At 39.5% G+C, this 25,305-nt stretch overlaps 1 protein-coding gene across 1 annotated transcript; it reads left to right on the forward strand.

The window, feature by feature from the left end:
• The first annotated feature begins 2,544 nt into the window (after positions 1 to 2,544).
• On the forward strand, positions 2,545 to 24,410 carry SETDB2 (SET domain bifurcated histone lysine methyltransferase 2). Its single transcript, XM_014055316.2, has 13 exons — positions 2,545 to 2,704; positions 3,304 to 3,426; positions 4,235 to 4,300; positions 5,496 to 5,577; positions 7,380 to 7,931; positions 8,387 to 8,506; positions 10,244 to 10,413; positions 12,355 to 12,553; positions 13,474 to 13,573; positions 14,885 to 14,981; positions 15,848 to 16,164; positions 21,894 to 21,982; positions 23,345 to 24,410. Exons 1-13 carry the CDS (start codon positions 2,698 to 2,700, stop codon positions 23,460 to 23,462), a joined length of 2,040 nt encoding a protein of 679 aa, XP_013910791.2. The 5' UTR covers positions 2,545 to 2,697; the 3' UTR covers positions 23,463 to 24,410.
• The last annotated feature ends 895 nt before the right edge of the window (positions 24,411 to 25,305 follow it).

The raw sequence follows: 25,305 nt of genomic DNA on the forward strand, positions 1-25,305 counted from the left end.
TTTTACGGTTCACCGACAAAAGGGCGAACAACAAAACCGCGCCCGACTAACCACGGTGACAAAACCGTGTGTTCTAAAGCGCTCTGACGAATGGGCGCTGAATCGCGCCGACAACAGCGCGGCAACAGACACGTGCTGTAAAACTAAACCTAACCCTAAACGTAAGTTAAATCGGCTTTCTGTCGACGCGCTGTTGTAAAGCGCCCTTGTCTCCGTGCTGTTTCGCTCCACTGTTGTTGGCACGTTGATGATGTCGCGGTTTTAGCGATGCAGTTTAGTCGGGCGCAGTTTTGTCATTCACCCATTTGTCAGGTCACGAGTTTTTACATGCCCTGGGGGAGGGGGAGGAATTGCTCTATTTTCAGTGTGTAACCTGCCCAGTGCCATGTGAGCCATTTCATTCAACAGTAAGGACTAGGTTTTATAATGTGAATAGCAATAGGCATGGAACTGAATTTATTCAGCTGTATCCTATAAGGTGGCTGAGAGGAGTTTTTTCTGGTGACACTGGGAGAAATGAGATTTAATTTTGAAAGTCCAAAAAGAAAAAGAAGGAGGGCAATTGAAGGACTGTAATTCAGAAACTATAAAAGAAAGTAATGCTCTTAGTAATTGTGTACCTTTTTTTTTTTTACTACCTAGGTAGAAAACATACTTCAAGTCAATGCATTTACCACCCAGGATCAGTAGTTGGGGTGCAGGAGGAGGAGGTCACTATTGTCTTCAATTCTTGTTGCAAGTTTCATGCATGTTTTGCTTGATCCAGTGCAACTCATCTTACTTTCTTGTGAACTTCAGTCCTGGTTCACAGTAGTCAGGTACTTTATGTGAAGCCAGTTTCCTTTTGAGGAGAAGAGGGAAGCCAAGTACAGTAGGAATACAGCCGTTCTTGTCTCTCCTTGTCATCTGACCACATCGCACACCCCCATTGCATAGTTATGCTTTCTTCCTTTTTCTTTCAGCATAAAGCAGTGGTTCCCAAACTTGGCAACTTTAAGACTTGTGGACTTCAACTCCCAGAATTCTCCAGCCAGCTGTGGCTGGAGAATTCTGGGAGTTGAAGTCCACAAGTCTTAAAGTTGCCAAGTTTGGGAACCACTGGCATAAAGCAAAATTAGTTGCTACGGGCTATTGACTTCATGTTCTTTGCATATGCTTTTTAAAGGCACTGATTGGCTCTTGTGCCTTTGTGCTGAACTTTTAATCACATATTTTGGGAAGCCCCTGCCCAAGAATGAAATATTTTGGGGAATAATTTGAAAGAAGAATATTATTTCCCAAAAGGGAGAAATGGAGAAACATGCTCAAGCAGCCTCAGTCTTAATAGCCTATAGCAGATGCCCATTAAGAAATCTTGGGCCAGCCTATTCACAAAATACCTTCACTTCCAGGTGATGGAATTAAGGACAAGACCTTAACCCCATTCATTGAGAAAAGTGGAAACAGTACCTGTCCACTTAGAAAGGCAGGCAGGCAGGCTGCAATAGATAACAGGATAAAATCAATTACAGGATTAGGACTAAGGCAGTCATAATTAACACCCATCCAGAGCCTTGGCAAAACAAATAAAACCAATCAAATAATAAAAACAAATTGCATGGTGTGGTTCTGTTGATCAATAAACAGTCTTTCTTTCCAATTAGCCTCCATGTTATTTCCAGCGTCTTTCTCCCAGCTTGGAACTGAACCAGATGGATTTTTCTTCCAACAATATATAATGAGCAGCAATTGTATTTTGTTTTGCTGCAATTATCAGGTGTTATTTGTATCCACTGCATCCTGTGTGTAATTCATATATGGGTAAGTTGTGGTCTGTTTTTGGCTAGGCCAGGTCTGGAAAACTTTAGATACCAAGAGCAGCCTGCTTTTGTGTCTCTTTTCTTCCCTTTGCTGTCCATACAGGTTTTTGCAATTCAGGTGTTAAAACCTCTACTTTGGTTTCCCCCCAAAAATTCTGCCACCCAATGTTTTTGCATCCTATATCTGATTTGATTCCTAAACAGTTCATAGTCCTGCTACTTCAACAGGAGCTATTATACTGTAATAATAATTAAAAGGGGGTGGGGGAAACCCTCCTATTTGAAATGCTAAAACATTTCTTAAAGCATTAAAGATTTTAAAGCATTTTGTCTGAAGATGCAGAGCCGGTTTTCCTCTCAAACGGCGTCGCTTCACGGGATTGCTTCAAATCGAGTCTTTTCAGCGGCGGCCTCGTGTCCCGCTATATGAAGACTCTGCCCGCTCGCATACGGCCTCGTATTGTAGTTGCTGGGGCATTTATAAAAGAAGCCAATACTTACTTGGAATCGCCTGTTTAACCTGCAATAAAGCGGACACTAATATAACCTATCGCGGAGCTCTTGAAGGTCTTTCCCGTGGTTTCCGAGACGTGCTCGTCATTTCCGACAAAGGGGTGGTGCCCTGAAAGCTCCTCGCCAGGTTCTTGCCTTTCAGCCGCCGTTCCCGCGCGCTGTCTCGGACGCTGGTGCGGACGACGGACTTAACGGGAGGAACGCTCCCCTTCCTCCCTCCCTCCCTCCCTCCCTCCCTCCCTCTCTCTCGGCTTTTTGTCTTTTGGCCACTGGTGACGTGGAGCTCCGGGTGCTGCAGGTTTTGCTGTTTTGCGCGGCAGAGCACAGCCCTGCCGGGGCGGCGTTTGCGGGCGAGGCCTGGGCCGTTCAAGGAAAAGCCGACGCGATGAAAGGTAGCGAGTGGCGGGAACCGGGACCGAGGGAGGGTTGCTGTAAGGTGAAAGGGCCACGCTTGAGACGCTGCCTTTGGAACGAAATGTATTTCTTTTTATAAACGCTCCCTTTAATATGATATATACATATTAACTCAATATATTTTGGGCACCGATTAGCAACAGACATAATAACATCCAAGACATGCATGCATTTTAGTCACAGATATGGAAATGATTGATAGCCTTCTATTTTTAAAGCATGATTTCATGCTATATTTAATGCACGCTGCTTATCTTCTATTAAAACCATCCTACATCATTTCTCTTCCCTCCCCAGATAAATTCCGTAATTTTACATATGCTTTTAAAAAGTATCTTGTATTGTTTTGAATTTTCCACCCTTTTTCACTGTTGGGTAAATTGTAGCATTCAGGGAATCATTTCTTTTCTCTGCACCATACATATTGCATACTGTACCCTCTTCTTTTTAAGTCTATGCCATATTTATGTAGTACACATTCATAGATATTTATGCTAATCCATACTAGGAAGTGAGGTAGGATTAAGATGTCAGTTGTCACCCGAAATGTAAATGTAAACTTTTTATTTGTTCATAGTTGACGCAGAAAGGCTCTGGAAGCACATGGAAAAAAACAAAGTAGACAATATATTTGAGTGTATGCACAAGGCACTGTTGTCTTTGCAACAGAAGATCAAAGATGGAACTGCAACAAGTGAAGGTTAGACATCTTTCTAAACTATCACACCTAAATTGAGAAATTAGTGAAACAAAACTCATACTCAGTTTTGCAGGTATAATTTGTGATATTAAGTAATCTGTCCTATGCAGACAACTTTGCAATAATTTGTAATGGTTAGGTTTAGAACTGAATACAACAGTCATGCAGAGATTGCAGCTGAATTTAGTAAGCAAATCTTATTTCTACTACAGTGGTACCTTTGTACTCGACTGCTTTGAAATTCATCAAATTTGGTACTCAACCCATTTTGACCCAAAAGGTTTTTGGGAAATGGCTTGCTATTGCTGCCTTCATAGGGTGGAGAAATAGTAACTGGCCCAAACTCACCCAGTTGGCTTCATACCGAAGGCACAATCTCTTGATTGTGTCTTGGGCCCTAACAGCTACACCAAACTGGCTCTCTTGGTCTTTAATAGGAATGTTTTACAACCAATTTTGTTGTATTTAAGTACAATGACAATAAAGATTATACTTATACTTTAATTTAGATTCTGCAGTGAACAAATTTGTTGATCTTGGTGGCTCCTTGCAATTCTGTGAAAATAAGTAGGAGGAAAAATGTATCTGCACATATGGAGCTTCTTTGTTCCAAAATATGTACCTGTATTTGATACTAAGTATGTAACAGACTATAAGTGGTTGGGAATCACACTTAAGTCTCAAAATGTATGGAGGACTTCAGCTAAGAGATATCAATCAAAAGGACCATTTTACTGTTTATTAACATCTACATCATTTTAAAATGCTATATCTGAGTGCAGTTTTCTGTTTTTGTTATTTTGAACAGAATGCAATCAAGCTTTGGCACTTGTGAACCAGCTGGGTATGACTGACCTCTTACCCCTGGCACATGGTATGAAAAATCTCATTGCTTTGTTATAACAGATGATGACATTTTTTCCTTTCTATAGGCATTAGCCTCTTACCTAGCCAGAGAAAAAAGCCTGAGGAATTACTTTTCCTCACATATTGGCTCTTGCTTGATTTTTCTATAAGGAAATTGAGCCTGATTCCTATTGTCTACTCTCTATTGCATTTTCCATTCCAGCAGATTCAATACTTGGGTACTTGTGTTTTTAATTTTTCACAAAACATAAACGTAACATAGTCATATTTTATGAGGGACCCAAATTCAAATTTCATTGTGACAGATCAAAAGCTTTTTAGTAAACATTTTGAGAAAGCTGAAGCCAGTCCATTTAATATTTCACCATCTCCTGTAGCAAGGCATATGTAATTCCCCTGAATTGGGTCAGAATGATCTGTTGTCTAGTTCATTGTTACCAAGCACTTCCAGAGTTTGGATAGAAGAATTTACCTAGCACACTGCCTGATCTTTTTAGTGGAGATGGCTTTTACATGTGAAGCAGTTGCTTTTCCAATGATACATGTCTGTGGATTTACTAATCGACAGACCTCTGTTAGCAGAATATTATGGAGTCAAATTCTTGCTGGTTTACCTCTTTTAACACTTATTGTTGTTTTACTAAAAGCTATCTTTATCTATTGTTCATCACTTGAACAGGACAAAGAGTGCTCTTACTGGTGCATCAAATATAAGAGGAATGTGTTGCATCTATTTTGTCCTTAAGCTTGATGTCTAAAAGAATTTCAGCGCAAACTCTGCCCTTCAGATAGGTAAAACCACCAGACTCCATCCTGTGCAAATGTTTTTATGGAGTTGGAGTGGGGACATCATGGTTTGCTCTCTAATCCCCAAGTTTTTACAATAACAGTTTCATTCTGCATGCATCTCCAGCTTTTTGTAAGCGTGATAGTGACAGGTTAATTTATGTGCACTGGAGGCGGGCTGTATAATGAAATCTGAGATGAGGAAGATGAATTCCTCTTCTGTATTATATTGCAATAATAAATTAACATTTTAAATACTTTTTGCTTGACTGTTTCTATATTTGCATTAACATTAATCTTAATGATGCAGTTAATAGTTTCTTAAATGCATAATTGTGATAAATCTAAAATGTGATTTTAAATGTATACTTTTTAATAGAAGCATAAGTTTTATGTTATTTTTCCTGTTGTTAAAGAAAATAAGAATATGTGCAATCTGGATTTACCTCTGTCTGCTCCAGGGGAAATTACAGAAGATGCTGGAGATGATTTTTCTTTGTAAGTAAAACTCTATAAGTACATAAATTGTCTTTTTGCTGTTTTTATATCTTAGAAGTTCAAGTTGAAACTTCATTTGGAAAGTAAAGTACACTAAACAGATTAGAGCACATCAGTCAAGATGACTGTTCTGAATATGAATTTCAGCCTTTCCCATTATTTCTCTATCTTTTTGTCTATTTTGGATCTTGTTTACCTTCTCATTTTAGAATGTTTTCAGTTTCTGCTCTCCTCTCCTGCACTTCTCTAATTCATCTTCCTGGTTACTGCCTGCTCTCCTAAACCTTTTTCTCCCTGCCCTGTCTTTTTCTAGAAATTGAAATGTCCTTTGAATGGCAAATACATACTTCTTTTGGATACTAAGGCTGCATAGCTAAACATTGCTGAACATTTTATGATAATTGGTGGAGGAACTTGCCTCTGAATGAGAAAGTCTGCGGTGCCCAATCAGCATATGTCAGCATAGTTATAGCAATTCTCTGTGTCATTGTCTGGAGATTCTCAGTCATCCTGCCAGAAGCGATGAAGTTTCTTGGATGAGAAGCGAAAAATCCTTTTTTTCCTCAAGGAAAAAAACAGTCCCGTTTTCTTTCAAAACAGCACCTTTGAGATCTCTGTGGTGTTTCTCAGCGAATGGCTACATGTGTCACTAATGGCGCACAGGAGTATGTGAGGCACATCTTCCTTCCCCAACCCAGGAAAAGAGCCCAAAAGAAAGAAAAGTGGGGAGGTGGGCAGAGTTCATGGTCTCCTGTTGAGCATCTGGACACAGTATTGCCTGCAGTCCAGAATTGGAGTAGTTAGGGATTGCACAGGCTTAATTTCCAGAATAAGTTTTTCACAGTAGTTAACTCTCTCATTATTTGGATGAGTTTTAATCGGTTCCTTTTAGGCAAAATCTGTTCCTACATCAGCAAACACCCTATGTAGGCATAGTTCTCTGATTTGTGGATAAATGGGCTACTCCCCTATTTAGGGAGGTAGTTGTTCAGCCCAGGTTAGCTTTTGCTCATTAATTTGACAATACCAATAATAATATTGCACTTTTTATGTCCTTAAAACTTACTATCAATGATAATGTGACAAAAGAATCCCTATAAACATATTTGTATCCTCCTTAGAAAAGATTGATGGAATTCAGGTGGGGTTTTTTTTTCAGTGTTTTGTGTTGTTTTTAGAGAAAACTTAGTAGAACTTAACAATATAAAAGGCAGTTACTTATATAGATTAAGAGAAAATTGTAGAAGTTCAATTTATAAATATTATTGGATTAAGATCATTGTGTTGCTTTCTTAATGCAAATAACTGATGGTGAAAGCTGCCTGAATAATAAATAACCAGTACCTCTGTCCAGATTTTAGTCTACCTAAAGGTGAATCCAACATAGAATCTCTAAGGCAGGGGTGTCAAACTCGCATCGTCATGGTGGCGTCACATGACATATTGGGACTTTCCCCCCCTTTCACTAAACTGGGCGGGGGCGGGGCCAGCACATGACGCATCCAGCCTGCAAGCCACAAGTTTGACACCCCTGCTCTAAGGGGTTCAGTTACCGTAATACAATAGCTATCTGCCACTCTTTTTTTTCCTGTTGCACTGAGATTATATACCAGCCTAGGCAGTTGTCACGCACATTCCCCTTTGCTGTGAGGGTAGGATTTTAAAAAAGCGTGCATCAAACATAGAGAGATTGAGTTATCAGATTCACTGAACAATATTATGTATGAGCAAATTGTAACATCTCACTGATTGCTTGACACTTTTTAATATATTTTTTTTACATGTATGGCTATAAACGGCAGACTGGAAATTGATGAGGGAATGGATTTAAGAACTGAAGGAGAATCTACAGATACATCTTCCAAGTTCTACCAGGATCATGTCTGTTCTAAGAAATGTCTTTCCAAAAGACCCTGGGATTCCTACAAAGAAGAAAACCCATTGAAGTTGCCAATGCTGTGTCACTTCCAGAGATGGCATGCCAAAGCTGATTCTGGCTCAAAACCACACGATGTGCTATACAAAGCTCCTTGTGGAAAGAGCTTGAGAAATTTTAAAGACGTGCAGAATTACTTATTTCAAACGGAATGCAGCTTTTTATTTTTAGATCATTTTTCTTTCAATACCTACGTGCAGGTATACAGAAGCAGTTCTAGTCCCCGGGCATTTGTCACTGACCCAGATATCAGCCAAGGGGCAGAGACTGTACCAGTGTCATTCTGTAATGATATCAGCCATGATCGGCTGCCTTGCTTTAAATACCGGAAGACCTCTTGGCCACATGGATACTTCTTGAATAACTTCTCCAGCAGTTTTCTTGACTCCTGCAACTGTACCGATGGCTGCATTGACAGGTGAATAATTATCCATTTTTAAGCAGCATTTTGAATAAAGTTTGTATTTTAAGTATGGGTGTAGTGATGAAATAATGGAGTGCCAAAGTATATTTCTTTAAAATAATGGCTTGTTAAAGGTATCTGTGGTGTCTACAAGATTTGAGATCAAACACGGACACGTGATTATTTTGTTTACAAAATATGCAGAATCTTGAAAGGTCCTATTTAAAGGGGAAATGTCAGCTTGCATTGTAAAGGAATTATTTGTTGAAAGCCTTAATTTTTAAACTTAAGCAAATATGGCCATCGGTGGAGAAGCCCATCAAAATTCTAAATGAAAATACCAGAGAAAGCACTTAATATGTTTGCTTTCTCTGAAAATGTTATCATCACACCAGAATCCAGGGGATAAATGGGTCATGTTGCATTATTTCATATCCTTATTTCCACTAGATCTACTGTGTGCTTTCTAGGACAAAATGTGCGTGCCTGCTTCTTACTAAAGGAGCCTTCTTGAAAACTTCTATGTCTCAAAGAAATGGACCATCTCACGGTTATACTTATAAAAGGCTGGAGGAACCTATTTCCAGTGGGTAAGGAATACTGTGGTTAAGTTTGTGATACTTGTTAACATTGTATCTAATTTACTCACATGTTTCACTCATATAAACTCTGTTGCATTGCTGTTTTATATTATTATGGTTGGTCGCACAGTCAGGCAGATATTTAGACTGGGTTTGGCATTCTTATCCATTCATGAGGCCTTCCCAAGGACCCAGGATAGGCATCTATTGCTGTTTAATGATATTAAAGGCATAAAGATATAAGGCTATAAGCTGTTCCAAGTAAATTGGAATTGCAATTTACGATTGACTAATGATTTTGTCAATGCTGATTTTGTCAATGTTGATGACATTCAAATTGTGCTCCAATTGACTCTACTGTATATATAGGCGGTATTGAGTAGCGAATTTCTGATTGTTTTTCCATACAGCTGCAGATATTACTCTCAGTACTACTACTATTATTCTGGTGCATTTGAGTCAGGGTTGATACCAGACTGCAGATTTTTTTGGAAAGGTTTTTAAGAAGTGGTTTGTGCTTCCTGCTAGGGCTGAGAGAGTGAGACTGGCCAATGTCACCCAACTAGCTTCATATCTAAGGCGAGACTGGAATTCATAGTCTCCTGGTTCCTAGCTTGGTGCTTCATCATTATACCAAACTGTCTCTCCTGTTTAAATAATAGTTTATAATTAGAAAATTTGTTTCTCATTTCGCCAAGGAACTAAAGGGGAAGGAAATGCAACTTGTGTTGAAAAATCTAGGTTGGAGCCTGGATATCCTGGTGCTCTCAGATGGTTATAGCTTAATGTGTTTGCAACCCAGGTTTGGACCTGAAGGCAGTTTTTATAGCATTTTAATTGTCCCAAATTGACCTATTTGAATTATATGTAAACCTATCCTTTATTACTTACATGAGGAGCATTCTAAAATAAAAGGTTGTAAAGATATGGGGTTTTTGGTCAGTGTTTGTTTTGAGCATGCCTGATATCCTTGACTTACCATTCATTTAACAATGGTTTGAAGTTACGACAGCCTTGGGGAAAGTGCTTTATGACCTATCCTCAAAGTTACAGCCGTTGCACCATCCCCATAGTTAGTGATCATCATCCAGTTGTTTGGCACCTAGTTTGCATTTACACATGGTAAATGTAGTCATGTGATTACAATTTTCAACTTTTCCAACCAGCTTCTAACAAACAAAGTCAATTGGGGAAGTCAGATTTGTCAAATGACCGCAATGATTCCCTTAATATCTGTGGTAAAAATAGTTGTAAAATCAGGTCTAGCCATGTGATGACTGCATTGACTTATAGAATCATAAGATTTGAAGGGACCTTGGTGGTGTTCTAGCACAACCCTGTACAGGGTTCATTGCAGGAGTTTTTATTGCATCCCAGACAAATGGTTGTCCAGTCTTTTCTTGAGAACCTCCAGCGATGGAGCACTCTACGACAGAAATTCTCAGTTGTGGTCATAAGTCAAGAACTACCTGCACTACATTGTGTCTCTGTATTGAACCTAAGTATCAGTAAATACATTCTCTGCTAAGGAATTGCAATAGTTGTTAAAACAAAAGACACAATAAATAAATGCATTACCCAGGAATGCCAATTGTTATAATCTTTTTCTGTTCAAGCAAGCAGCATTCATATTGGAAGACCCAAAGGAGTGAATATGTGTGTGTGTTTGTTTATCTGTCTGTGCTCACACAAACTTTGATGCTTTCCCCCATAATCCTCCTTTATCTTTTTTTTTTGTGTATCAAGAGTGTATGAATGTAGCTTCCTCTGCAGCTGTGACAAGAACATGTGCCAGAACAGATTGGTACAGCATGGCCTTCAAGTTCGCTTACAAGTCTTCAGCACTGAAAAGAAGGGCTGGGGAGTTCGCTGCCTTGATGACATTGACAAGGGAACATTTGTTTGTATATATGCAGGTAGAGCAAAAGTATTTTAAGTACAGATGATTTTATTTTATATGTGTATGTCCACATGCGCATATTATCCATACACACACATAAACACAAAGGATTGAGTAATCACTGAACTGAGTATAATACTGAGTATTATGATTCCGCTGTAGAATTAATATTTGCATAGGTATTCGTTGAGGTTAATTTGTTTCCGTGGGAATAATTTTACCATTTCTTCTGTTTTCAGGCTATGTAGTTTATTAGGTATTTCAAATAGATGCTTTACCTCTAAAAAGTGTTTAAAGAAATCAGAATTCCAGTTGTGATTTTATCTTACTTAAAAGAATCTTGTCTAGCATCTTGTCCTGACTAGGCAATGTTTTCTCTGTGAAGCTGTCTAGAGAACTAAAATTTTTATTTTATTTTATTATTTTTTTTATTTGTTTTTATTTCATTTTATTTTGTATTTTTATTTTTATTTTATTTTATTTTTTATTTTATTTAATTATTTTATTTTATAATTTTATTTTCCCACCTTTATTGCTTGATAAGTAACTCAAGACTGTGAATATACATAATATTCCTTCTTTCTCCTATTTTCCCAACAACAATAACCCTGAAAGGTGAGTTGAGCTGAGTAACTAAGCCAAAGTCACTCAGCTGGTTTTCATGTCTAAGGCAGGACTAGAACTCACTGTCTCCAGGTTTCTAGCCTGGTGTCTTAACCATCAACAGGTTTAACCCAGCATTTTAAACAGCTTTATTTCAGTCATTGTTATAGCAATAGCAGTAGACTTATATACCGCTTCATAGGCCTTTCAGGCCTCTCTAAGCGGTTTACAGAGAGTCAGCATATTGCCCCCAACAATCTGGGTCCTCATTTTACCCACCTCGGAAGGATGGAAGGCTGAGTCAACCCTGAGCCGGTGAGATTTGAACCGCTGACCTGCTGATCTAGCAGTAGCCTGCAGTGCTGCATTTAACCACTGTGCCACCTTGGCTCTTATGTCCCCTTTTATAGCTATCAGTGATATTATAATTTCATTAATTGTATATTATATTAGAATTCTTAAGTATATAAAATTCCCTTCTCTCCACCCCCAAAGAAATGCCCAAGACATAGTGAATACTACACTGAAACTTTTGGGGGCTGTTTCATTAGCAAATTATATTTTAGAACTTTGAAATTAATGAAATTCTCCAGTTGGTTTGGAACATTTTTTGTTAGGAAAATCACAAATAGAATTAATAAAATATTTCAGTACATTCTCGTCTGTTAAAAGGGAGGCTCTACTAATCACTCCCTGTAGGGCTATTTTAGTCCCTTACAGTTTTCTGTTTACCCACACCTGACATTAGCATCCTGGAAACTCAGAAGTTCTTCTAAAGTTATGCATATATTTTTGAAATTTTAGTTTGCAGACATATTTACACCTATTAATCTTGAATGTAGAAGTAGAACTGTATTTCCGGAGTAGAAATCACTTCTTTATTTTTGGATGATCTGGTTTCACTTCCAGGTCATCCAAATGTCACTTAAGCAAGTAGCTAAGCACTCAACCACTTAAGATTGCTGTCTGAGGGAGAAAAATATTCAAGTATGTCCTCACTAATCTGTCTTGTTCAAGCTGTTTTGTTTCAGTGAGAGAAGGTTTCAATTTGCTTGCTGCCGCAATATGTTAATGGGGTTTCTTGTTTCTCAGTTATCCCAAATAGACTTGAGTTCTATCAGTTTTTACTGTCAGCGATTACAATTGAAGGGAATGGTACAAAGTAATGTAATTTGAAATTAACATTAAATGTTCTATCCTGCATTTAGATTTAGACTGTCTAATATATAAAATCAGTAGGGCAAGGGGATATTCACTTTAGGCATATCTGAGATATTCTTTTTATCCTCCTTAAGTAAATTTTTTACTGCCATACTTGGGGCATAAATGTCATAAATACAGTATTTTATTCTAGGGAAATTGATGTCCAGAGATGAACATTACCAGGGTAAAAATAGTGGTGAAATTGAAGAAGTTACCAAGAATACCAACCAGAGTTTATTTTCAAGAAAGAGAAAACTGGATACAGTCTGTTCTGATTCAGAGAATGAACCTACTCAGGACACTGGAAGAAAACATTCTTTACATCTGAATGCTGAAGGTCAACCAAATCAGTAAGTTAACAACAGTTACATGTTTAAATAGTCAGCCTCCCTTCACTGTTTGAATCTGGATGGAGCCACTTTTATGGCCCATCTAGTAGAGACTCATTAACACCATAAACATGTAATGTGTACCTCTAACAATACAAGCATTTAAAAAATCATGTTAAATCAGAATATATACACAATTACTCTGAGTAAGCATGCCTCCTCTCCCCTTGAGATTAAGTAATGAGGAAGGAGTTTGTTGGAGTATCTGGCTCTTTGGTGGTAGTAAAGAAAGAGAAAGAAATTAAGCCCACCTGTTGGACCCAGAGAAGATACAACCCAACTCAGAATTATGTGTTCAGAATACTGAGAATAGTATTAGGAAGTTGATATTATTTTACATGTGCTTGAGGCAAATGGCTGATTTCTTTCAAGACAAATTTTAGTCTTAAATCCCACTATGGATGAATCTACCCTTTACCCAAACTATTCCTTTGTTCATTTTACCCTAACCCTAATCTCTCCTGATGTTTAATCCTCACCTCAGCCTTACAACATAAAAATGCAAATCATAATATTAAACAGTGTGGTGATGCCCCTTATTACAGCAGTTCCAAAACCTTCTCATATTAAGTAGAAGCTGGGCTTTCAACATAGTTCAATTGACAAAAATTAATATTATACAAATTCTTTTATTTCAGTAGAATATGCTAAATTTTCCAAGTGGAAGAAACTCCCAAGTGGATCTGTGAGTCTGTTTACATAAAAAAAAAAGTTTCAGTAAATTTGTAATCTTTGTAGCATTTACCACTACAAAATTTTCCTAAGATGACAAGGGATTTGCTGTAAACAATTATTTGGACAATTATTACAATTAATAATTAAAAAAATAGTTTAAAGAATTCTGCTTTAACGTATGCTATATAAAACCATGTTTCTGTTAGCAGAATTCAAAACTACACTTCATGCAAGAATTGGAATGTACATACCATTGCAAGACCTAAAAGTAAAACATCCCTTCTTCAAAGACGCCGGCAAGAACTAGTAAATATTCTGCATTTATTTTTGGACTGTCTTGTTGGCTTTTTACTTTATTTTCATCTATACTTCAAATGTTTCAAATCTGTTCTGTTTCTAAATTTGGTAGCCATGTAATTAGGGAAGATCTTACTTTGCTCAGTGAGTAATAATACAGTACCACAGTATTTCTCGACCTCAACAACTTTAAGATATGTAGACTTCAGCATGCCGGTTGGGGAATTTTGGGGATTGAAGTCCATGTATCTTAAAGTTACTAGAATTAATGAACTATCCTGCACTGTTTCTTCCTTCTCTTCCCCCCAGAATATATATACATATTTTGATCAGATTAAAGATAATAAATTACCACAATTGGGACCAGAATGTCTGTTGCTAATCAAGATGGTTGTTAAATGAGTCATGACCTCTTCTGCCACAGTTGTTAAGCAAATCCCTGCAGTTTTTAAGTGAATCTCATGGTTAAGTGAATTCAGCTTCCTCCATTGATTTTATTTGTCGAAAGCCAGCCAAGAAGGTAACAAATGGCGATCATGTGAACCTAGGAGGTTGCAACCATCATATACACATGCATGGTTGCCAAGTGTCCAACCATGGGGATGGTGCAACAGTCATAAAAGTAAGTAACAGTTGTAAATGACTTTTTCCAGTGCTGTTGTAAGTTGGATAGGTCACTGAACTAATGGTAACAAGTCAAGGGCTACCTGTATTGTGTAGATATGTGTCAATTATTCTGAGCTTGAAATAACGGTCTTGAGATTAAATCAAGCTGTTTTCACCTTAATGAATGTGCTCCAACATTTCATTGAACTGGCAAATGAAATTGTAGTAGTCCAGTTCAAATTTGAAAATGCTGTTTTGCATTTGAGCATTTCTGAGTTTGAAACATTTCATGCACCTTTGTAGTTAGGAGAAAGAAGAGTGTCTGAGAAAGATTATTTTAGGATAGCACTGTTTGCTGAATCTACTTTAAAATTTGTCCTTCCAACAAATTTAACAACCAGCGCTTTGAACTGCACTCAGAAGTTGGACGTACTGGAATTCTCAGTTTCCAATCTGGAATTCTCTAAGAAGAATATTTGGGTTTGATTGGCAATCAGGAGAGTCTTCTACAGTTAATTTTTTATTTACCTTACTTCACCCTTGCTCAACATGTCCTGTGGCGCTGTATGAAAATCAGAAAATGTATTTGTTGTATCCAAGACCCAAGAAAGCCAGATGGCTTATAGAAAAAGATCAAAACCTGACAAACCAACAAAAGAAATCCAGGATTAAAATTCCTAGTTTATCTACTCTTACTAGATTCTTTCTTCAAAGGGAATTACTGATGCCAGCTCTGATGAAGATGAGAGTTCTTTATGTCAGGTGTCAGGAACAAGAAGAATAACTCCAGCAACCGAAAAAGGAGATAAACGTAATGTTGCACCTTTGTTTTTCATTTACAACAAATTTGACAATAAAATTGCATATCCCAAAATCACTATTAAGGAATTAAAAGTACTACAATTAATAAAGTCAAAAGAAAACTACATAAAAATAATGCTGAAATGTAAAAGCGTGAAAAATTCTTACCAGCACAGAAAAAACTATAATATTCTATTAATGTAATATTCAGCCTTTGCCATGGTTTCTTACCTTTGGTAGGCAGATAGCCTCAAATATTACCTCCCTGATACTCTGACTTGAAGAATTTTTGAGCAGTGATGATCTACTTATTTCAGACAGTTCAGTATAGCTGCCTAGAACACAAAACTAACTTCTTGCTATGGGGGTAGTATGGGGGATCTGCTATGTAATATATGACATGAGACTTAAGATGCAAGTTTTTTTTCTGAGCATAAGCCATTATCAGAGATACACAGTTTTTAATCCAGAGAAAATAAGGTATTTCACACCCCACATTTTCTATATTTGTTGGCAGTTCCTTGAAGGACTTGTGCCTTTTCCTAGATTTGTATATGTGAACTCAGGAAGCAGAGATAGCACAATGATATTACCCTGTCATTATTTCTGGGAAAAGTGAATCTCCTGTAAGGAGTTGCCAACAGATAAAGCACAGTATTCACAGCAGATGCAAAGTGGCTTTGCCCTTTGATCCAAATACTGAAAACTTAGGTATCACCGTGATCGTGCTCTGAATCTGATAGAGCTTCAGATTCAAAAATAATATTTTAATCAATTGGTCTAGCAAATCTAAATCAGAGCATCTATATTAGATACTGGAAGGTGTGACTGTGAGATGTTCCTAAATCATTCTAATCTTGAAATGCTTCTTTACAGAATCAAGCCTGGAAGGAGAATTTGAGAAATTGGTAAACACCATAAGTCCTGAAGCTAATACTGATTGCCATAAAGAGAATCTCCTTTCTGATGCTGTATTGAAAAGTAAACTACCTATGGAAGATGACAAAGAAGTGAAAAAACAACATAAAGACCTACTTGAATCAGACAGCACAATAAAGGGAAAAACTCAGAGAAACAGGCAGGAACTGTCTTGTATGCAGGAGGCAGCAAAAATTGAGACATGCCCAAAGAATGAAGAAAATCCTTGTTTGCTGGATGCCACAAGGGAAGGCAATGTAGGCAGGTTTCTTAATGTAAGTTGTATTTCTTTACTTCTTTTGTTTCAGTTTATATAGCCACCTATCTGAGCCAATAGCTTTGGCCAGCGAGCAATATTTAAAATCAAAGCTCAAAAATATACAATCACAACTATAAAAATTAAAATACATAGCAGCCAAGAAAAATGCAGCTATCACTAACACAACCAGGAGATGTGTCCCTTCACAGACTCAGGGTCCTGGGACTTCAGAACTTTATGAAAGGGCCAGTAAAGATGGGGACATCCTGATCTCCAGAGGGAGAATATTCAATACTATGGGCACTACAGGCTTACCTTCTGGGCCCTGACAACCAACATTCCTTAGCTGACAGGACCCAGAATATGCCCATCCTGCTTGGCCAGTCAGGTAGAAACAACAGGAAAACGTTCCCTTAAGTAACCAGGTCCTAAACCCTGTAGGGGTTTAAAGAAGCTAACCAGCACTTTGAATTGTATCTGAAAGCACACTGGCAACCAGTACAGCTCACATGCACTAGTTTACTATACATGTAGCCACATTCTGCAACTATTAAAGCTTTCAAATACTCTTCAGGGGCAACCCCATGTAATGAGTATTGTGGTAGTCCAGACAGGTCATTGTGGAATGAATAACATTGAGCAAGGCCTCCCAATCCAGGAACAGGCACAACTGATGCACAACCTGAAAGTGAGAAAAGGTTCTCCCAGCTCTTTTAAGAAGTTGTGAACTCAGAAGGACCTCCATGTTGCTCATGATATCTATTTGAGGCAGTGCCACCTCATCCAGAATAAAAAATGGAAGACCCTTAGCCTGAGAATGTTCAAAACCTTAAAGCCACTAAGTCTTACTTGGGTTGAACCATAACTTCTTCCCTAAGAAAAAGGGGTCACCCAAATGTACCTAAGACAAGACCAGAAAAATAGTTCCTTGGTTTCTGAGTTCCTTAACCATCACACCAATCTGGCTGTCACAGGATACCTCACTCTAAACATCAGATGACGTCACTCAGTGGCTTCATGTAGATATTAAACACTGTGCTATTCACCCCCATCTCCCAGAGGGGGTCCAGAACGATTCTGTGATTGATAGTATCAAAATAACACTAAGGTCAAGAATAGCAAGGATGGGTGTACTATCCCCATTCTAATCCTACGAGAGATTATACAAAAGTGCATTCATCAAGGTCTCCTACTCAGGCCTGAATTCCAATTTTTTTAGATTTAGATTTTTTTAGATTTGTTTATTTATAGGCCGCCCTTTTCCCTGAGGGGACTCAGGGCGGCTTACAATCAAAAAAAGGAAGGGGAGTGTGGGACAATACGAAAAAAAAGAAATGTGCACAAAGTAAATTAGACAATAAAACTCAACATTCACTCAGCATTCGGGAGGGGCGAAATAAGATTATCCCCAGGCCTGACGGGTTAGCCAGTTCTTGAGGGCTGTGCGGAAGGCCTGGACGGTGGTGAGGGTACGAATCTCCACGGGGAGATTGTTCCATAGTGTCGGAGCCGCAACAGAGAAGGCTCTCCTCCGAGTAGTCGCCAGTCGGCACTGACTGGCGGATGGAATACGGAGGAGGCCAACTCTATGCGATCTGATGGGACGCAGGGAGGTAATTGGCAGAAGGCGGTCTCTCAAATAGCCAGATCCACTACCATGGAGCGCTTTATAGGTGGTGAGTAGGACCTTGAAGTGCACCCGGAGACCAACAGGTAGCCAGTGCAGCTCACGGAGGATCGGTGTTATGTGGGCGAACCGTGGTGCGCCCACGATCACTCGCGCGGCCGCATTCTGGACTAGCTGTAGTCTTCGGATGCTCTTCAAGGGCAGCCCCATGTAGAGCACATTACAGTATTCCAGCCTAGAGATCACAAGGGCTCGAGTGACTGTTGTGAGGGCCTCCCGATTCAGGTAGGGCCGCAACTGGCGCACCAGGCGAACCTGGGCAAATGCCCCCCTGGTCACAGCTGAGAGATGGTGGTCAAAAGTTAGCTGTGAATCCAGGAGGACTCCCAAGTTGCGGGCCCTTTCTGAGGGGTTTCAATTTTGTCCCCCCAGCCTGAGTGATGGTATGGTGGTCAAATTTTTGGGAGGGAAACACAACAGCCACTCGGTCTTGTCTGGGTTGAGTATCAGCTTGTTTGCTCTCATCCAGTCTTTAACGGCTTCCAGTCCCCGGTTCATCACGTCCACCGCTTCATTGAGTTGGCACGGGGCGGACAGATACAACTGTGTATCGTCCGCATATTGGTGATATTTTATCCCGTGCCTTCGGATGATCTCGCCCAGCGGTTTCATGTAAATGTTAAATAGTAGGGGGGATAGGACCGACCCCTGCGGCACCCTATAAGTTAGGGGTCTCAGGGACGATCTCTGCCCCCCCACTAACACCGACTGCGACCTGTCCAAGAGATAGGAGGAGAACCACTGCAAGACAGTGCCGCCCACCCCTATCTCCCGCAGTCGTCGCAGAAGGATACCATGGTCGATGGTATCGAAAGCCGCTGAGAGGTCCAGGAGAACTAGGATGGAAGCGTAGCCTCCATCCCAGCTCTCCAGAGATCATCAGTCAATGCGACCAAAGCGGTTTCTGTGCTGTAACCGGGTCTGAAGCCAGACTGGAAGGGGTCAAGATAGTTAGCTTCCTCCAAGGTACGCTGAAGCTGGAGAGCCACCACCTTCTCAACAACCTTCCCTACAAAGGGGAGGTTGGAGACTGGACGATAGTTATTAAGAACAGCTGGATCCAGAGACGGCTTCTTCAGGAGGGGTCTTACCACCGCTGTCTTAAGCGCGGTGGGAAAGTACCCCTCCCGAAGAGATGCAGTAACAACCGCCTGGATCCAGCCTCGTGTCACCTCACTGCTGTTGGCAACCAGCCAGGAGGGACACGGGTCCAGTATGCAGGTGGAGGCACTCACAGCTCGCATAGCCTTGTCCACATCCCCAGAGGCAACTTCCTGAAACTCAACCCAGAGATGGTTTGCCAAGTTTTCTCCTTGTGTCTCGGCTGGATCTACTGGGGTGGAGTCTAGGTCCGCTTGAAACCGGGCAACTTTGTCCGCCAAGAACTGGACATACTCCTCAGCCTTACCCTGTAGGGAGTCCCCCGTCTCCCTCCTATTTAGGAGGGAGCGGGTTATCCTAAACAGGGCGGCTGGGCGGGACTCGGCGGACGCTACCAAGGAGGCAATGTATGTTCTTTTTGTTGTTCTTAAGGTCCGAATATACTCCTTGGTGCATGCTGTCAAAAGTGCCCGTTTCGACTCGGACCTATCGGACCTCCACGAGTGCTCTAGGCGTCTCCTCCGGCGCTTTACCTCCCGGAGCTCCTCAGTAAACCAAGGAGGCCTCCGGGGGCCGCTGACCCGGAGGGGCCGTAGTGGCGCAATCCGGTCTAGAGACTCCGAAGCTGCCGAGTGCCAGGCAGCGACAAGGGTCTCCGCCGAACTGTGGGCGAGGGTATCAGGAATAACCCCAAGCTCCGTCTGGAACCTAACAGGATCCATCAGTCGCTTGGGGCGGAACCAGCTGGTCGGTTCCTCCTCCCTACGGTGGGGGTTTGGCCTCCGGAAGTCTAGCCTCAGTAGGTAGTGGTCTGACCACGACAGGGGTATGATCTCATTACCCCTCAGACCAAGATCGTAACTCCACTGCTCCGAGAGGAATACGAGGTCAAGCGTGTGACCCGCTGAGTGAGTTGGGCCTCGAATTACTTGAGTCAAGCCCATGGCTGTCATGGAAGCCATGAACTCCTGCGCTCCATCAGAGTGTTCACCGAGCGAAGGCAAGTTAAAGTCCCCCAGAACTATAAGTCTAGGGAACTCAACCGCTAGCTCGGCTACTGACTCGAGGAGCGAGGGGAGGGCTGCTGCAACGTAGTTGGGAGGCAGGTACGTAAGCAGCAAACCCACTTGACCCTTGAGGTCCAGCTTCACTAGCAGGGACTCACACCCGACAAGCTCCGGAGCAGGGATCCTACGAGGTACTAAAGACTCCCGGACTACAATAGCCACACCGCCACCCCTTCCCTGGGCTCTCGGCTGGTGTAGCACCTGAAATCCGGCTGAATTGAAATGGATCAAGTTATTTTCCTATGAAAAAGATATCAGGTATCTTTTCATAATTAATATTACTCTAATTTTGAAAAATGTTAAACAGTTTTGCTTGCTATGTGTTGAAATAGTAATAACAATAGCACTTAGACTTAGATTCATATACCACTTCACAGTGATTTCCAGCCCTCTCTAAGCTGTTTACAGAGGCAGCCTATTGCCCCCAACAATCTGGGTCCTCATTTTGCTGATCTTGGAAGAATGGCAGGCTGAGTCAATCTTGAGCCAGTGACGATACTGGTGGTCAGCAGAATTAGCCTGCAGTACTGCAGTCTAACCACTGCGCCACCACGGCTCTTATACTGAGAACCTTCAGCATCTGTCTGCAGTCTTCAGGAGCAGTGTAACAGCTTTACAACTTTCAATCTGTTTTTGTATTTAACAAATATGATATAAACAGTTAAAGTCTGTAGCTCTTATTTATCCACCAATTTATAAAAGTAAACCAGTTATTTTTTAGTTTTATATTCTACAATTCACTTGTAAATATTGGAAAATCTTTTCAGCCTTATATTTAGAAGCCAGTGATAAGAATAACCAAATGCAAAAGTGGATGATAATTATAAATGAGTGGGTAAATAAATAAATACGTTCAGTATGTAATTAATGATATTTTGCTAAGCCATTATGTCCACTGTAAGGAAATAGGGCTGAAGAGTGGAGCCAGGAAAAAGGTTAGGATTTGAAATGGAGGAAGGGACTTGATGTGAAGAGGTCCTAAGATGAGGTTTATGGTCTCTTCCCCTCCTTTTATTCTTCATCGTGTTGTTACTGTTGGAATAGAAGTAGCTGCCTTTGGCCTTTGAAGTTTATTCTACTTGTTGGCTTCTCTGGGAACAATTTTGCTTTTATTGGTCTGGTTGAACTCGGTGGTAGAAAAGTCACCCAAGAAGTGTGGATAGTGGGAGAGTCATTAATCTCTTAACCCAGTAAGCCCAGGAGCAGGTACAAAATTATAAAGTTCTTGTATAATTTAACAATTAAAAAGAAATAGGAAATTCATCCAACAGAGACTACTAAAAATTATTCTATGGCTGATAAGAGAAGAATATAAGCAAAATGAATTCAGAGAAGAATCTTAAGTGTAACCATTCACTGTGAAAGGCAGGGCTGTCTGCTTTTGATAGGGCAGGATATCAGGTCCCTAACTGGTGTTCTAACAGTTCGATCCCTGATCCTATTAAGGCTGAGGAGTTGATAAGAATGCTAACGATCAGGATCCTTAAAAGACTGTTGCCATACAGTTTCTTGAAACACAAAGCTTGAAAAAGTCCAGCAAAAGTGTTAGAGCTAACAACAATTTTTAACCAACTAAAACAAAGCAAGATATGTTAACAAAATAAATAAAAAAATAACATGTAAAATATATAAAAAGCCAGCACTATGGTTTTATTACTTATTGATAATAAATTCACAGATTTTGTCCCTTTATAAAACCATTTCGTCTTTTGCTTTCTTTTTTTTTGCATTAATGATGTTAAACATTACAGAAAAGAATAGTTTGCTCAGGCATTCATACGTGACTCAAGTAAAGTATGTTTGCCAAAAGAAATAATCCAAATGTGCACAAAAAGTATATTAAAAAAAAACAGGTGTTTCTATTTTAACTGTTATTTATTTTGTTTATAGCACAGCTGCTCTCCTAATCTCTTCGTACAAAGTGTATTTGTAGAGACTCACAACAGAAATTTCCCCTGGGTGGCGTTCTTCACAAAGAGGTTTGACATATTTTTCTTTGTTAACAAATCCTAAGCATAATTCTGTGAGCAAAAATAAGATTCCTACTAAGAAAAAAATGTATAAAACTGAATACTTGTTCTGTGGTTATCTTCTACTGAACAATACAGAAGGCAGAAAATGGAATGGTGTTATTGCTGATCCATATTAAAAAGAAAAACATAATAGCAAGTGTTTTATCCCATTTATATGCAAATACGACACATCTCTAAGATTGTGTCTGGTTTTTATAGCGTAAATCAGTGGTTCCCAAACTTGGCAACTTTAAGACTTGTGGACTTCAACTCCCAGAGCTGGCTGGAGAATTCTGGGAGTTGAAGTCCACAAGTCTTAAAGATGCCAAGTTTGGGAACCACTGGCGTAAGTGATTGAGTTTGAAGTAATATATTTTTATGTCTGCACAATAAACAAATCTTGATATTTCAAGCAACTGATGAAGTTATTTTGGGATTTGAGCGTGCAGCAGTATATGTTTGTATTGATTAATAGCTACTTGATCTTAGAATGTTTATCTTTGCAACATTAAACACTTCTGCTTTTACCTTGAGTAAATGCTCTGAGTCTTTTAGATGTTATTAAATGTTAATCATATTAATTAGAAACCAGAGACAAAAAGCATGTTTTAAAGTGGGTTTGCAAACAATTATTAAAGACCAATAACGGTGTTAGTTGTTGCTGAAGAAATAATTTCCTTGGCTTTTCATTCTTTCTGCTAATGTTCTCCTGCATGATCTCCAGGGACAGAGCATACTTAAGTGAAGTAAACCATGATTTCATTTGTTTGTTTAACTTTGTTAAGAACAAAAATCTTGATTAGTGCTACTTAAGCACTATCTGCTAGATATTCAAATTTAGTAATCTTAAAATTAAAATTCAGTAATCTAGTACTATCACAGGCCAGGGGTAATTGCTAACACTTTGGAGGACAGAGGGATCTTGACAGATTTGAACATTGGGCCATAGCAAACAAAATGCAGTTCAGTGATAAGGAAGGTAAGATTCTGTACTTAGGGAGAATGGATGTCCTAGTGGACCACCACTTGAGTATGAGCCAGCAGTGTGCTGCAGCTGCCAAAAAGGACCATGTAATCCTAAACTGCTTCAACAAGAGGGATCAGGATCATGGGAAGTACCATTTTATACAGCACTAGTGAGATCACATTTGGAATACTGTGTACAGTTCTTATCACCAAGATAGCTGTAAATTATGTGAAGAGCAGACATTGTTGCTGCCTTGTTGGCAGTCTTAAACCCCATCCCATATTTGTACACTCGTAAAAGTAAGTGTAAGTCCTCATGGATTTTTGCTATTATTCTAATTGTATGGCATATTTGCTTTGCAGACATGTAAAAGCTGGAACTGAACTTACATGGGATTATGGTTATAAAGCTGGAAGTATGCCTGAGACAGAGACTACCTGCCAGTGTGGGAGTCTGAAATGTCGGAAAAAAATCTTGTAGAGTTTTTGTATGTATTAATCTAGAACCTGGTGAAATGGGCAGCGTACAAATAATGTACTTTTTTTTTAAAAAAAGGATTGATACGCACAACCTTTTTGGATCAAGGCATCTCTGTACCATCTACATTTATTAATGGAAGCATCTCATTCCAGTCTAGGGCTGATTTCTGTCACTGCTCTGAGTTTTGAACAGCTTCATTGGATTTCAGTTTTTAGTGATTTGAGATAATTGCAAAAATATTTTTTTGGATCTCAAAAAGGAATTGGTAAAACCAGATACAGTAGTTCCTCAGGGACAGGTCTAAGATATGCTGCTGAGAATTTCCAGTATATTATATACACAGCAGTGAGTCTCAAATGTATGAAGTACTGAGTCACATGGACTAACATACTAATATAGTAACAGGCAGCTAGCTTCCTATAGTCGTATTTGTAAAGATGGAATTTTTTTTAGCAAGCCATTGGCTATTGCGTGAAAAGATGGTGGTAATAAAAATATCTAGTAGAATAACAAAAGTTTGACAGACATGTAATAGCAGCACACATGTGACTTATAATCATATCCTACAATACACATTGCAGAGGTGGGATTGAAAAACTTTTACCACCAGTTCTGGGGGCATGGCAGGGGAAAATCCCCATTCCCTCCCGATTCTCAAAATTTCTGCTGCTGGTTCTCCAGAACCTGTCAGAACTAGCTGAATACCACCTCTGCAGCTTTGCCCCTTCCACTCAAATTCCTATGAATACTCATAATCAAGAAGACCAGACTTGGCTTGGAGTGGCATACTGAAAATTGAGGAAAGGTTAGGACAGAGAACTGGTCCTAAAAGACAATAGCTGAAATGTACTCATTGTATTTAATTAACTATATGTATATTATTTTAATATGATATATTGGTCTGTATTTAATCATCTACTTTGTTGTATAATAAAACTTTATTCAGTACCAATTTTTTCAGGCAGTTTTTGCAGGATTCCTTTCACTTTCTTAGTTGTAAGTCAATTCTTGTGTACACAATTTTGTGTGCTGTAACCTTTTATTTAATTACTTGATTACTGTGATAAAGATGACAAATTTTGTCATTCTTACTTTATACTTTACTTGTATGCCAAAGTCTCAAAAGCTCTGCCCAGCTAACAAAGAAACAATCTCTTAATTATGTTATATCAGAAGCGTATTCTGATGGCTTTTTGATAGTATACTATATAGCCATGATGGTGACCCTATGGCATGCATGCCAGAGGTGGCACGCAGAGCGCTCTCTGCTGGCACACACATTGTCGCCCCAGGTCTGTTTACTGTTTATCACTTTGCCTCTCTGCTCTCTCTTGGATTTTGGCTCCCTCTTGTTTCTAGGTGCTGGATGAAATGCTGTGGGCATAATGTATTTATATTTCAGTAAGGAATTTGACAAAGTAGGCCACAACTTACTTCTTGGCAAGCTAGAAAAATGTGGAATAGACAGCACCATCACCAGATGGATTTGTAACTGGCTGACAAAACATATTCAACATGAAGTCTACATCCACATGGAAGGAAGGAAGCAGTGGGATACTGCAAGATTCTTTATTAGGCCCAGTACTCTTCAGTATCTTCATAAATGATTTAGATGAAGGAATAGAAGAGGAACTCATCAAATTTGCAGATGACAATAAGCCGGTAAGAAGCACCAACACCCCAGAAGATAGGCTCAAGATTCAGATGGATCTTGGCAGATTGAAAATGGCGCTATCTCACAAAATGAAATTCAATGTAGAGAAAAATAAGATTTTACTCTTAGGCAAGAAAAAATACCTCTACAGGTACAAACCAGAGGGGGGTTCCTCCCGGTTCAGCCCGG

The sequence above is a fragment of the Thamnophis sirtalis genome, unplaced genomic scaffold, assembly GCF_051295495.1.
Source record: "Thamnophis sirtalis isolate CommonGarterSnake01/CBP01778 unplaced genomic scaffold, rThaSir2_p1.2 scaffold_5, whole genome shotgun sequence".
NCBI lineage: Eukaryota > Metazoa > Chordata > Lepidosauria > Squamata > Natricidae > Thamnophis > Thamnophis sirtalis.